This window comes from Perna viridis, chromosome 4 (genome assembly GCF_037379345.1).
Source record: "Perna viridis isolate PV_CMFRI_1.1 ecotype Kerala chromosome 4, ASM3737934v1, whole genome shotgun sequence".
Lineage (NCBI taxonomy): Eukaryota > Metazoa > Mollusca > Bivalvia > Mytilida > Mytilidae > Perna > Perna viridis.
In genome coordinates this window covers 4,147,347-4,162,528 of record NC_142448.1, presented here as the reverse complement: position 1 = coordinate 4,162,528, position 15,182 = coordinate 4,147,347, and the positions used below count along the sequence as shown (strand labels likewise).

At 31.9% G+C, this 15,182-nt stretch overlaps 1 protein-coding gene and 1 pseudogene across 1 annotated transcript in view; one reads left to right on the top strand and one right to left on the bottom strand.

Moving 5' to 3' along the window:
* Window positions 1-15,182, top strand: part of LOC148618495 (serine/threonine-protein kinase SMG1-like) — a 110,034-nt gene that overhangs the window by 56,081 nt on the left and 38,771 nt on the right. Inside the window, exons 47-48 of the mRNA XM_088577510.1 lie at window positions 438-591; window positions 8,366-8,485. Of these exons, the coding sequence (XP_088433636.1) occupies window positions 438-591; window positions 8,366-8,485 (274 nt within the window). The remainder of the gene's footprint in view (window positions 1-437; window positions 592-8,365; window positions 8,486-15,182) is intronic.
* On the bottom strand, window positions 12,653-14,105 carry LOC148618497 (uncharacterized; annotated as a pseudogene).

Sequence of the window (15,182 nt, the reverse complement as noted above, 5' to 3'; positions counted from 1 at the left end):
CTAAAATCCCATAACTTGAAGATGTAAATTTAAATTAAAAAAAAAAACAACAAACCAGATCACTTCATCACAGATCCATACCAGTAAAATGTGCAATCCTTTCAGTAACAGTCTATTGACTTAGAAACTGTCACCATGTTTGACATGGAGATTTCTTCAGAGATGTATGCATTCCATATCATGTATTTTGATAAATGTTTATAGCAGGGACATGTTTTATAGTGAGCAGTGCTCTTAATCACCATTTGTTAATTTTGAATGTTTGAAGTTTTAAAACTAGCTTAAAGGGGATGGGGGCATCATGCACTAATCAGGCAGATATTTAGTTGCTGAGCTTTTCCTATATAAAGATCTTTTAGCTTCATTTTGCTGCCAGTGTGAGACTGTATAGCTGTTTGCAAGACTCTGAGGGTTTTGTTAAATTGTACCTTTTTTAGGGAGTTATGGTGTTGCAGTGCAGGAGCTAGTGAATGGTGGCACATCACACAGTCATATGCAAGATCTACTGCTGTCATGTCCATGATAGGCTACATTATAGGGCTTGGGGATAGACATCTAGACAATGTACTAGTGGACTTAGCCACAGGAGAGGTGAGTTAAATATTGTTGATCTATTATTGATTTCAAATTGGACGAAAAGCATGGCCACCATTACTAAATGTAATTTTTAATGTAATTTCTTTCAAAATTCTTCTCTGAAACTACTGATATGGTGGGTTTTGATTTTTCAAAAAATATGGCTGCTGTTTCTAAAAATAGAACAGTGGTCAGAAAGAAGTTTTTCGCATATATCTAAAAAATCATTAGGTTTAGCTAAATTGTGACTGGGTTTAAAGTGTCCAGCATGATGAGATCTATCTGTGGTCAAATTGTTGTATTAATTTGTTATGCCAAGTTGGAGTTACTGCCCTTTTTTCATGTGTTTTTTGCTTTTTTTAATGTAATTTCTTTCAAAATTCTTCTCTGAAGAAACTACCTGACCATTTTGAACCAAATTTGCTATGTTCAACAATAAGAAGGATATGTTGTAAAGTATTGTTATGAAAACTATTATCTTTTGTACTAAACAATTGTATGCCATAACCACAGCCCTGGAGGAGATTTTTTATACATAACCATACATTTTTGCTGTGCACACATTCACAAAAAATATGGACCAAACTTTCTTTTGTTTCATTGCAAAAAGTACATAGCTCAGATTACTTTATTCCACATTTGTATAAATAGGAGACTGTTGCTAGGATACTATGGCATAACTGAAACTGAATATTCTGAAGTTTTGTATTCTTTGTTCCTGTAAAAGGAAATCTAAAAATAGAATCCCACTCCTCTAGTTGTAGTTCTAAAATATTTTCCAACTTTTGTTGGACATTTAAAGGAAGTTCCTTTATAATGTCAATACAGAGGTTATACAAATATTTACATGGTTTTATATCTCTAGATAGTCTATCAATCAAATTATTATCAATTAGATACAGTTTGTTTTGGCCAATAATCAATCTTCTCAAAGACTTCAGAATGACATTCAGTATAGAACAAAACTCTAAGAAATTAGTGTTTACTTTTTTCTCTGAAATTATTCATGTGTCAAAAATTGTGTCCAAACCAATTGTTGTGTCCATAATGAACTGTAAGTAATTATGCTTAAATTAGTCAAAAAATTTACATTGTATCCAAACTTGCTTCAATTGAAAGTATGAAAAATGCTGTAGTTGCATCATGCTGTCCTCCACAAATTTCATTAGTTTTTTTTTCATCATGTCTGTCTGTCAGTTTGTTATCAAAGCTCTGCTCAAACAACTGAACTCCACAAAACTTATTTTGTAGTAAGGTCACTCAAGCCCTTGTGTGGAATTATGTCCCCTACCCACCTCTCCCTATTTCCAGTGGCAATCACAATTTGTCGACCCTATTATCCTTGTGTCCCATCCCTTTTTCATTTCATCATCATTTCATGTTCATTTTATCATCAATTTCATGTTCATCGTCTGAATATAGCTGAAATATTGCTGCTCGGACGTTAAACCCCAACAAACAAACAAACAAGTTATGTCCCAATAAACTTATTTTCTTAAAATTCACTGTTGAAACATCTTTTTATTGACATTTTCCCATCATACAGTCAGAGGTGACCAAATTGTTTTGTTTGCATCATCAATTTAGAAAAATCTCAAACCTCTAACCAGTTCCCTCTTTCAGTTTGGAGGGTATATTAGTGTGCCAATGAAGTTTTTTCATTCAACTGGTATTATAACATCATTTTGCTTCTTAATGTCCCAGATTTTGACTTCAGCTTAACTTAAGTTTTGCATGATTGTGTCCTTGGGCACACATGTCCAATGACATTATTTGCATTAAATTACCTTTGAAATCAGGCTGTTTCCCCTATTAAAAGTTTCCCACTTCGGAAAAAAAATGGCTAAAAAATTGGATTAACTAATTCCAAAGTGGTAGTCAAAGGATATAAGATATTGTGTTTCTGATCAGATGTTTAAACCTGTTCTTGACATCCTCTATAAAATAAGCATTTGAACAACAATGTAAAGGTTTTATATTGTTAGTCCAAATTACTCAAAAAAAAATGGACACATATTTTCCCAATAGAAAAAAGATGAGTGTTAAAAAAGATCAACAATATCACTGATATCAATACATCCCCTGCTGGAAAAGTGACCAGGATGTCTTTCCTTCTTTTGTCTCATCAACTCTTAGATTCTTATGTAGATTTCATTTTTTTGGGTTTAGATATTGTACAACAGCTTTTAAAGATTTCTGTCAGTATAATAATGACTTTCTATCAGTACAATAATGACTTTCTGTCAGTATAATGACTTTCTACCAGTATAATAATGACTTTCTGTCAGTTTAATTATGACTTTCTATCAGTATAATTATTACTTGAGAGGTTTCTATCAGTATAATAATGACTTTCTATCTGCACTATAATGACTTTCTATCAGTATAATAATTATTTGAGAGGTTTCTATCAGTATAATAATGACTTTCTGTCAGTATAATAATGACTTTCTATCGGTATAATAATGACTTTCTGTCAGTATAATAATGACTGTCTATCAGTATAATAATGACTTTCTGTCAGTATAATAATTATTTGAGAGGTTTCTATCAGTATAATAATGACTTTCTGTCAGTATAATAATGACTTTCTATCGGTATAATAATGACTTTCTATCAGTATAATAATGACTTTCTGTCAGTATAATAATGACTGTCTATCAGTACAATAATGACTTTCTATTGGTATAATAATGACTTTGTAATTGACTCATCTGATTCTTCATGTAGCCCTTGATGAATCTTGAAACTTTCAGAAAATAGCTGCCATTCATTGTGTCCCTATTTTTTGATTTTTGGCCTGGAGATTTATATTTACATTTACTCTGATTGGAGGTAATGGATACCTAAAACCACGTTAATGAACAAATATATGACTATGACTTTGCTATCGACTCTAACAGGGTCTATTGCTACCCAGTCAGTATCTTGGGAAATAAACCTGTAGTAGCTCATGTATAGTTCAACTTTTAATGAAGTGATATAGTACAAGTTCACCCACATTTGGGTATTCTAAGAATGTAATCTTAAACTTACCATAAGATGTTATTTTCCTTACTTCCTATCATTGGCATATAATGTTCTGCAGATATTATACTCAATGCTAAGCAGATTGGCCTGATGCTCTTTGATATAGAGAAAAATAATTACAATATTGTGAATATGCATTTTTAGCTCACCTGGCCAAAGGGTCAGACAGCAGATTTTTGCATATATCTCCAAAACTATTAGGTTTAGCTAAATTTTGACAGGGTAAAATTGTTCAGTATGATGAGATCTATCTCTGGTCAAATTTTGGTTTTTATCCGTCAAGCCATGTTGGAGTTATTGCCCTTTTTCAACGATTTTTGCTATTTTTAATGTTATTTCTTTCAAAAATCTTCTCCTTTGACACTACTTAGGGTGCGGTTTACAGTTATATTGCTTTCGCACACCAAGTTACCCCCATCAAATTTTGTAAAACTTAAAATTAAAAGTTGAAATTTGGTGGATATATTGTTTAAATGTTTTGAAGCATTTATACATAGAAAGATGTAATGTATGTGATGGTAAACAGATGTAATTTAAATGAAGAATGGTATCCGGAATGTTTCAGTCCCCTGCCGTGTTAGGTTCTCTCAACATCAGATGGCTGCTTTTCAAAACACCTTATTTTGCACAAACTTTTGGAACAAAAATTGTGAGAGAATGAATCGAAAAGGGTCTATTTATTTTTACCCTTTTTCCACTTACTCCATGCATGCTTTCATCCTGTGGTAGTGTATAAGTGCCTGATATTTTATTAAACATAGTATTTGGCTGTTAGTTTTGAAAAGTCATCCCTGATTTGTACTAAAACTCAGTAATATTTTTTTCAGTATGTTACCATGGCTACTGGATTTTATAACAATAATCACTGAATTACTTATAAATGACTTGAACCTCCACACACCAAGGATTTCAAAAATACACACTTTTTTATGACAAAACACTAGAAATTTCTGTGCAGACTGCCTGAAAACAGCTTTATTTCAATAAAATGAGACCAAAGTTTCAGAAATGAGCTAACGGTATTGTACTACCTTAACCAGTTGAAACCAAACTTGTTATGAATGTTACTTGGAGTATCCTGCATAGAACTGATGTGGGGATTTTTTATTCGTCGAAAAAAACATGGCAACTGTTACTAAAAATAGAACATAGGGGTCAGACAGCAGATTTTTGCATATATCTCCAAAACTATTAGGTTTAGCTAAATTTTGACAGGGTAAAATTGTTCAGTATGATGAGATCTATCTCTGGTCAAATTTTGGTTTTTATCCGTCAAGCCATGTTGGAGTTATTGCCCTTTTTCACGATTTTTGCAATTTTTTAATGTTATTTCTTTCAAAAATTTTCTCCTCTGACACTACTGAACCAGTTGAAACCAAACTTGGTATGAATGTTTCTTTGGATATCTTGCATAGAACTGATGTGGGGATTTTTTATTTCGTTGAAAGACATAGGGGTCAGACAGCAGTTCTTTTGCAAATATCTCCAAAACTGTTAGGTTTAGCCAAATTCTTTCAATAGCTGAAATGATCCTTATTATTAGGACTACAAAAGTCTTCAGGGATAAAAGTTGTCAGATGACTCCTTGTAAGAGTTATTGCTCTTGAAAGGGGAAAATGACCTTTTTTAACAGTTTTCAGTCAATATCTTGAAAACTTTGATAGATTGAAAGATACTTTCAATTGTTGAAATGATCCTTATGTTAAGCCCTACCAAACACTTCTTGAGTCAAAATTGTTGGACAACTTCTTGTTAAATTTATTGCCTTTGCAAGGCAAAATTAACCAGGTGGGCGATTTGGGCTCCAGGAGGCCTCTTGTTTGTCATATGTAAATCCAATCATAGCAGTAACATATATAAGAGATAGAAATTTTCCTATATCTGAAAAGATATGTGGGAAAGCTGACAGTACTGTATCTCTAGATATTTCAGTTGTCCACAATTAATCTTCAGAAATCTTTATGTTGACTGTTTTTATTTGTACGAAACAGCCCTTTATGGTATTGCTTTAATTTTGTTTCTATCACCAGTCAGCCTTCATCATTATTACCAATATGAGGCAGGTATAGTCAGTAAGAGGACATAGTCTAAATCCAGAAAAGTCTGATTTTAAAGGACAAAGTCCTCATACCTGTTATCAATACAAATTTAACCTTTGACCTTGGAAGCACTGAGATCCTGATTTCAGTCTGACAAGAAGTTCTGTATCATGCAACTCTTTGGGACTTCTGTATTAGTGTAGGCCTGTAGGTTACAATTACATGTACTAAAAATTTGTAAAAAGGGCAATTTTGAGAATTTCAGAATTTCTTCTATATCACCTGTTATTTGCTCACCTGGCCATTGGCCATGTGAGCTATTGCCATCAATTGGAGTCCGTCATCATCATCTGTCATCGTTAACAATATTTCAAAGCTTTTCTTCTCAGAAATTACAAGACGATCAGAACCAAACTTGGTATGAATGTTCCTTAGGTTATTCTGCAAAGAACTGATGTGGGGATTTTTGATCCATCGAAAAACATGGTCTCTGTTACTAAGAATAGAACAAATGGGTCAGACAGAAGTTTTTGGCATATGTCTCCAAAACCGTTGGGTTCAGCCAATTTCTGACTAGGTAAAAATGTTCAACATGATGAGATCTATCTGTAGTCAAATTTTCATTTAACCTGTTAAGCCATGTTTGAGTTAATAACCTTTTTTCAACGTTTTTCTCCATTTTTAATGTAATTTCTTCTAAAAAATCTTCCCTGAAACTACTAGATGATTCAGAACCAAGCTGGTATACATGTTCCTTAGGGTATTCTGCATAGAAGTGATGTGGGTTTTTTTTGATCCGTCGAAAAACATGGCCTTCCTTACTAAAAATAGAACATAGGGGACAGACAGAAGTTTTTTTGCATATATCTCCAAAACCATTAGGTTTAGCCAATTTTGATGTGAGTAAAAGTAGTCATCATGATGAAAATAGGTGTAATGGAATAAAATTTGTAATTGTGTGTGAAGTTAGATCAAAAGTATGAATTGACATTCAGTTTAAACATATTATGGAAAAACAGTACCTGATATTGAATATGAAAAATGTAAATGTATGATCACAATTTTATTTTGAACATTGTAATCCTAAAAATTTTGTTTATGCTACCATTTTCACTAGAATCAAAAGCCTCCAGTGCTAATAGCACTTTAATTTTCACAATACTGTAGTTTAAACAAACTTTTGTGTGATACTGTACATGTCAAGTTAGATGAAAAATTGCCACCCCTAATTTTGAACAAAACACAATGAACCAAAATGTTAATTTTGAACATATAATCAATGTATCCAACATATCTGCTCATTTCTGCTGCATGTTTTGTCTTGATAAAGTCTTCATATTTATTGAAAGATCAAAAAGATTTTTGATCTAATATTATGAACAGAAAATAAATGTCGCACAACAGGAAATCCATCCGTCCTTTTTATTTTTCTCTTCAGTTATGTACATGTATTTATGAAATTTATAAATTTTTAGCTCACCTTGCCTAAAGGCCGGTGAGCTTTTGTTATCACTTTGTGTCTGTCATCATTTGTCGTCATTAGTTTTTTTTAACATCTTCTCCTCTGTAACTCTTTTATCAATTGAAATGAAAGTCAGCATTGTTATACCTTAGAGTATCCTGCACAAACTGATTATTTAAATTTTTTTGAAATATTGAAAAATAGGGTTGTTGTTACTAAAAATAAAACATAGGGGTCAAAATAAAGTTTTTGCAAATAACTCAAAAACTGTTGAATTTTCTGACAGAGATCAATATTGTTCACCATCAGAAGACGGACCTATGTAGAAATTTTCAAAATATTTGTCGCCTGATGTAGGATTTACAGAACCTTGATGCAGTTTTTTTTGTCTTTTTCATCTGTAAAACTTGGAAAATCTTCTTCTCTGATTCCATGAGACAAAATTTAATGAAAGTTCCTTTTAGGGTATCCTGCATGATCTCATCATTTAAAATTTTTTGTTGGTTAAAAAAATATGGCTGTTGTTACTTAAAATAGAAATGGTAACAAAGCATGGTACATTAACTAGGGTTAATAAGGTTTGCCAGATGAATGATTCTGGCGTTTTGAGAACCTCTTGTTTTGTTTTTGTTGTACTGTCATTTTTTTTCCCCATTGTTTAATTAAATTCAAAACTGTATTTTTTTAATATATTTGATGATTCAGTTCATGCCCTTAATGTTTTAATTTATGCATTTTAAATTATTGTCAGGAGAAGATGTCATAAGTTGGTAAAACTTGTGTCCTATTCCTTTTGTAAAGTTAACAAATAAAATTGTTGTAAGCTTAATTCAATTCAGCCAACATGGCAGATTTTATTCACTGTGTTCATATGCTTTATAGAATATTGTGTTGAAGCTTTCTGTTACATGATTCACTTAACCATTTACTTCAGTTTTCCTTGCAAATTATTTCATACATCTATGAAACCTAAATTAGAAACTGGTTTTGTTTACATGTTCTTATTGTTATAACTGAGTTAATGAGTTGGTGATCTCTATGATATACAGTAAATTACAAAGCATGGACAGATGTTGACAAAGCAGTTGGAATAAAGAACCTTTCCTGTTTTTTTTTCAAATAGAGGGTGAATGATTTAAATAATGGTTTAATCTTTTACATAATTTTGGACTTGAATATGATAGTAATTTGAAACAATATGGACATTAAATAATGCCTTTTATGAACTTATAAATGATAAATAATTAACTTATTTCAGGTTGTACACATAGATTACAATGTGTGTTTTGAAAAGGGGAAGGGACTGAGAGTTCCAGAAAAGGTACCATTCCGAATGACCCAGAATATAGAATCTGCCATGGGTGTAACTGGCATTGAGGTATGTTATACTTACCAAAACTTAAGATTAATGATCCATAAAACTTTTTCATTTAAAAGAATCTAACTTGCTTATTTGAGACTTTTTATTTACTTACTTATATCAAATGCAAAATTGACATTACACTAATTGTATGATTAATGATGGCTGCTATTCTAGCTTTTAGATTTTAGCCTTTAATTCAGATTTTATTTATTGTAGCCCTTTCTTGGTACACCATGAATATTGACCGTACAAATTACTGTACATTGGGATATTTTAATTGTCCTTTTATTTTGGATTATTTGGTGCCCCTGAAAAGTGCCAAAATTAAACATACCAAAATATATCATAGATAAAAAAAATTTATGGCCAAGGTCTAAATTAAAATACTGATTGTTTGCTATAACCCGACCAACCCTTTCAAATCCGTGCAACTGACAAAGTTTAATTGGTTCTAAATCAGAGAAATTTTATTGCAATATGGTTCATGATCCGGAATGTGTGACAGGTCTGTCTCTTGTTCCGATTTGACTTCTGATCAAGATTGACTACACAAAGTTCCTCTCTTACTAGCGTCTATGGTGACTTCAGAACGTCAGACTCTGTTCCGAGCTCGTGACTACATGCTTTAATCCCTCATTATTACTCTCCTTCAAATCAAGAGTTTCGGGTGTCAGGTTTCATCAGTTGCATGGTTTGTTGATACTTTTCCAGGATGGAGGAGTTTTTCATGATCTCCTCAAAACAAAGATCCTGGTTGTTAACACGTTGTTTAGGTATAATACTAGATGCACATGGGACGGCGTCATCAATGGTTATGAAATAATGAAGAAAACTGATATTTTGACTGTCACGGTTTCTTATAAAAACAGGACAGAAACATTTGAACCAGACTTCACCAAACTGATACCTGTTGTGAAAAACTTTAACAGTAACAAAGTATGTTGTCTTCTCCATAAACAGATACTCTGAACATGATACAGGCGAAGACGTTTCAGTATTTTCTTTTATGTGATCTTTAAAACATTTTGGAACATTTGAGATCAGACTATAATCTTTGACAAAATTGTTTGTATTAATCTTCTGTTTCATTTGTTGAAATGTACAAAAATTCTTGTTCTGAGGATCAATTAGATCAATATTGTACACCATATTGTTTCCATTTAACATAAAAAGGAGAATCACACATATCTACAAAATTGAGAATATCTAACGATACAATTTCTTTAATACAAACTTTTGTATCTGGTTTTGCTAAGTACATACTCTCAAATACATCTTTCCAGAATGGATTTGTTAATACATCCATTATTTCTTTTAGTTTTTCTTTCTGGAGGTTTAAAACTCTATCACTGCCATAGTTTTTTAGATCATGATATAAAAGTAATTTTTGCCAATCCCCATCCAAATTGTTAATCAGTCTCCTTATCCAACTAACTTTAATATAATTATTAAAAGACTGCAGGTGTATCATCTTCAATCCCCCTTGTGCAATATCACCAATCAAAGTGGTCTGTTTGATCTTATCAGTTTTCCCATCCCATATAAAACTGTAAAGAGGGAATTTAACTCCTTTAACTTTGACTGAGGTAAGTTAGGCACTGAACTTAAAAGTTGTATTAATTTTGTCCAGTGAAGATGTTTATCTGGGCAAAGAACGAGATCTGAATATTTTTTATTTCCAACCCAAACAGCCTTTGTCTTGGAAGTGTTCATCTTAAAACCAGATACCTTATAAAAAGACTCAAAACAATCAAGTGTTTCTTTCAATGAAACTTCACTACCATCCAGCATACTGACTTAATAATATATCATTATCTTTAATTTCAATGCCTTTAATATTCTTATTAGCCTTTAACTTCATAGCAAGTAATTCCACTCCAATAATAAATAAATAAGGTGAAAGGGGGTTGCCTTGTCGACAGCCTCTCTCAAGACTGAAAAAGTCTGACATATGACCATTATTTATAACACAACCTCTGGCCTTCAAATAGAAAATTTCAAGCCACTTAGAAACAGATGGACCAAAATTGAAACTTTTAAGTGCTTTGTTCAAAAACTCCCATTCAATCGAATCAAATGCTTTTTCAAAATCCACAAGTAATAATAAACCGGTTTTGTCATGCTGTTCAAGATAATGCATTAAATCATACAACAATCGAGTATTCTCACCTATAAATCTGTTTTTAATAAATCCCTTTTGAGTATCACTAATAATAGATGGTAATACAGATTTCATTCTATAAGCAATTACAGAGGAAGCTATTTTTATATCAGTGTTTAATAAACTAATAGGTCTCCAATTGCCCATAAAATGTCTGTCTTTACCATCTTTTGGAATGCAAGTAATAATTCCCTGATATTGAAAATCTGAAAAAGTTCCTGATTCATATCCGAATTTCAGAGAATGAAAAAGAAATGGACCAATATATTTCCAAAAGAATTTGTAAAAATCGGCAGTAAAACCATCAGAGTCTGGACTCTTTCCATTTACCATTACTTTCAGTGACTCCGCACATTCTTTATATGTAAGGTTACCCTCGCAGAAGTTTCTTTGTTCTTCTGTGAGTTTAACATTGTGACTGAAAAAAGATTCATCATCAGTGCTAAAGATTCTCCTTGAATACAGATTCTTATAAAATTTCTGTTGTTCAAGAAGAATTTCTGAATGATTAGAAATGTGATTACCCTTCTCATCTATTAATTCAGTAATGGTTTTCTTAATAAAACTTTTTTTTTCTAGTTTGCAAAAATATTGTGAACATTTTTCTCCATTTTCATGCCAGTTTTCTCTTGATCTAAGTAGAATGCCCTCTATTTTTTGTTCTCTTTTATTTTCTAACTCAGACTTCTTCTGATTTAAGGATAATAATGTATTGGCATCAGGTGCCGAATTCATAACATCTTTTAGATTCTGTATATCTTTTTCCAGAGTAATAATCACTTCCTTTTCCTCTCTCAACTTTGCAATACTGTATGATATTGACATACTTGTAATCTTCATCTTAAGGATTTCAAAAAACAACTGATCATTACATAAAAGTTGAACATTCAAAGGGTCATTCACATCTCCAGAAGAATAGTATTCAGATACTGGGTCATTTATGCACATCTTAACTTTTTCTACATAATTAAGATCTCGAAGCAGCTGAGAATTAAATTTCCAGTACCCCCTCCCTCTCTTAGCAAGACTGGCAGAAAATGTAAAAAGTATAGCCGAATGATCTGTTTTGTACCCAGAAATAATTTTAGTGTTCTTCATGAGAGAAAACAGATCTTCAGTAACCAAAAAATAATCTAACCTACTTTGTTTTATTGGAGAACTTTGTCGCCAAGTATACTTTCTTTCTTCTGGGAAACAAGTTCTCCAAGGATCAAGTAGTTCAAATGTTTCTATCAATTCTTCAATCTTTTTATGTGAATTAGGATTTCCAGTATGCATAATATTGTATGTATCAATGCTCTTATCCTGAACAACATTCCAGTCACCACATAACAACAAACTTGTGTTAGAAAAAAAAGCAATACACTGAAAAATTTCACCAAACAAAGTGGGGTTATTATTATTATATCCATATAAGCAAACACAAGTCAATCTCTGCCCGTACAAGGTTAAATCTAGAACAATATAACAACCATTTACATCAGCTTTTGATCCATGAATAGTAAAATCAAGACCACTTTTAAACATGACACAAACACCAGCACTTCTATTATTAAAATGGCTGAATATACATGTATTACCCCATTCATCTTCCCACTTTTTTTCAACTTCTTTACAACTGTGTGTTTCTTGAAAGCAAACGACTGAAGCATTTTTACCTTTTGCCCAATCAAAAACATCAGATCTCTTTTTAGGATTTGAAAATAGACCCCTTACATTCATAGACAGAACTGTAATGTTATTATTCATTATGTGATATGCAAAGCTTCAAAAATTAAAACAGTATTTATTAAGAGTAAACCATACATACAAAACAAGATAATTTCACACACATACTCTTTCACACGTTCTATAATAAGATGGTTTATATGAAACAGTACAACTAACATTCTCACATTTTTGCAGTCTGACAAAACATAAACATTTACACTGTAATATCAGTTACTTTTTTTTAATCCTGGCAATTATTCCAAAGAGAGACCTTTTTTTCAAATAATTCACTTAAGAAAATGAGAAATAAATCAAATCTAACCCTTAAGCAATATAAAACATTTATTATAGAGGGAAGGAACAAGAAAACAATCAATGTATCTTTATTTTTCAATGTCAAAAACAGGAATTTTCACCCTAAGTATGACATCAAACTAAGCAACTGCATTATAAGTATTTAGTTACCTGTATAGTAATTATTAGAAATTTAATGGGGAAGCAAGAAAAGAACTTGCGTTCTATAGAAGGACATCAAAATAAACAAATATGTACATATATTTTATTTATAAAGATTGTAAATCATTTATCATATATTGCATCTGAATCATTGTGTTTGACCTAGAATTGTCTCCCCTGTATTATATACAACAACAGAATAATGATTGATCATAAATTATTACATCAATCAATATTATAATTTCAAAAACTATAAAGTATTTATTTCAAATTTATCTTTAAAAAAAAAAAAAAAAAAAAAATGGAAAAAGAAACTGCATTAACCCTTCTTGCAAAGGACATGTTATGTACACAAATTATTTCATATCTACATAAAATTAGAGTTGTCTCCCCTATATTATAAACAGCTGATTAATCAGTAACTATCAGCTTTATCTTGAAATAAAACAGAAAAATGAAATGGAAGATGCAACTGTATGTATGAAATGTTTGTTATGACATTACATTCTAATTACCCTTTTTTATTTTCTCACCAATATCATCGAAAATGTCAAACCTGATTCTGTTACCTTCAGGTTTTCTACCATAAATGTTACAGTTATAGAACCACACGTTCTCAAGTTCTGTATATTTCTTCATCCTTGCCATAAGTCCCAGATTACGTTGTGTAACGTCATCATGAAACTTCACTTCATTATTCAGTTTCTTCTTTTACCTCATGATTTTGATTTTAATGTCCGTATTTCTCACTTTCACAATAACTGGTTTTACCTCCCCCTTCTTACCAGGAATTCTGTGTATAGCCTGGATGTCATCAGGTTCAATGTCTACTTTCAGGTCTTTCCTCACCAAATCAACAAAATCAGTTCTGAGTGATTCACCTCTCTTTTCTGGGAAGTTTAGCATACGTATATTATGTTTCCTGGAATACTGCTCATTGTAGTTTGCAAGTTTTAGAGCATCTATGGATCTTCTCTCACTATCCACCACCCTTTCTTCTAGTTCTTGTATAACCTTATCCTTCTTTCTGATCTTTTCATTCAGGTTTTCATTTACCATGTACAATGAATCAATTTGATCTTGCAATTTCCCGGTTCTTTCTACAAGTTTGTGTTCAAATTCTTTTGATATTGTTTGTTTGAAATTCTCCAATAATTGGGTAACAATGTCTGTGACAACCTGTTTTAAGTCCTTTTGTTTCACCAAACAGTTAACTGCACTTTCTATATCAGACTTTGTCACTGTACCTTCACTATGAATACTAGTCACATCAAGACTCTCAACACTTTCCTCTGCCACATCTGAATGAGATCAATATTATAAGGTTGGCCCAATATATATTGGTGGACTTGATGGTGCAGACTAATGGAAGTAATGTGAAAACCTGAGGTTTTTATTTTACCAACAAACATTTAGTGACAGCAATTGTGATAAAGTTCATAAGCAAGCATTTCATATATGCTATATACCTTTAATTGTTTTACAACTTTTTAACTTCATGACATTTTGATCAAGGATCTGGAAATGGTAAAAAATGCAGGTCATTGACCGACAAATTTTGCAAATGATCGACGACCATTTTCCAATATCGGACATAAAAAAATTATCAACTCTTATGAATTACTGTCTGCGTGGTTTTATTAGCATATAAATATCCTGTCTACCAGTCTCCTAATTGTTTATTGGAAATTGATCGACGGATGGGCATCAATTATAGCCGATGTGTGGCCATCTGTGACTGTGATTTACCTGTAACTGATTTGTTGATTGCATAATTGAATTAATGGTACACGTGCAGCCCCATTGTGTATACAAATTCACTGAAGTAACTCGAAGAATCTTCATACAATTATTAGTTGATTAATTAAGAAGAAAGATTGACAAGTCCACTGTTTTCCCGCCAATCTTTCAGAGGTAACGAAAGCACATGGAATTGAAACTACGAATCAGTCGTAGTTTGTAATTATTAATTCATCGATTGAATCATTTTAACACAGAAGTCAACAGACCATTTAAATCAATATACAAAATGTGTTTGTGATTTTCTTTTACAAATAACAAACATTTTTTTTTGTCAATCAGAAGTTTTTTGACCACATGTTTGCCTATGGGATGAAAAAGTCTGAGATATGATGTTTTGTTTATATGTTAGAATGTCCGTGTGTGGTCGAAACCAAACTCATTCACTCGCTCTGATATTTTGTAAAAGACGGAGTATGTGATGAAACAACACCCTTTCCAATATTTATCTTAAAATAACTTTATACAAACGTTTTTTAAGTTAATTTTCGATCTGAGCATGTAAATGACTGACAGATAAAAACGTCTGCTAAGTTTGATAAAACATCCGGCATGGACTGTCAAAATTTCCGGACCCTTGATTTT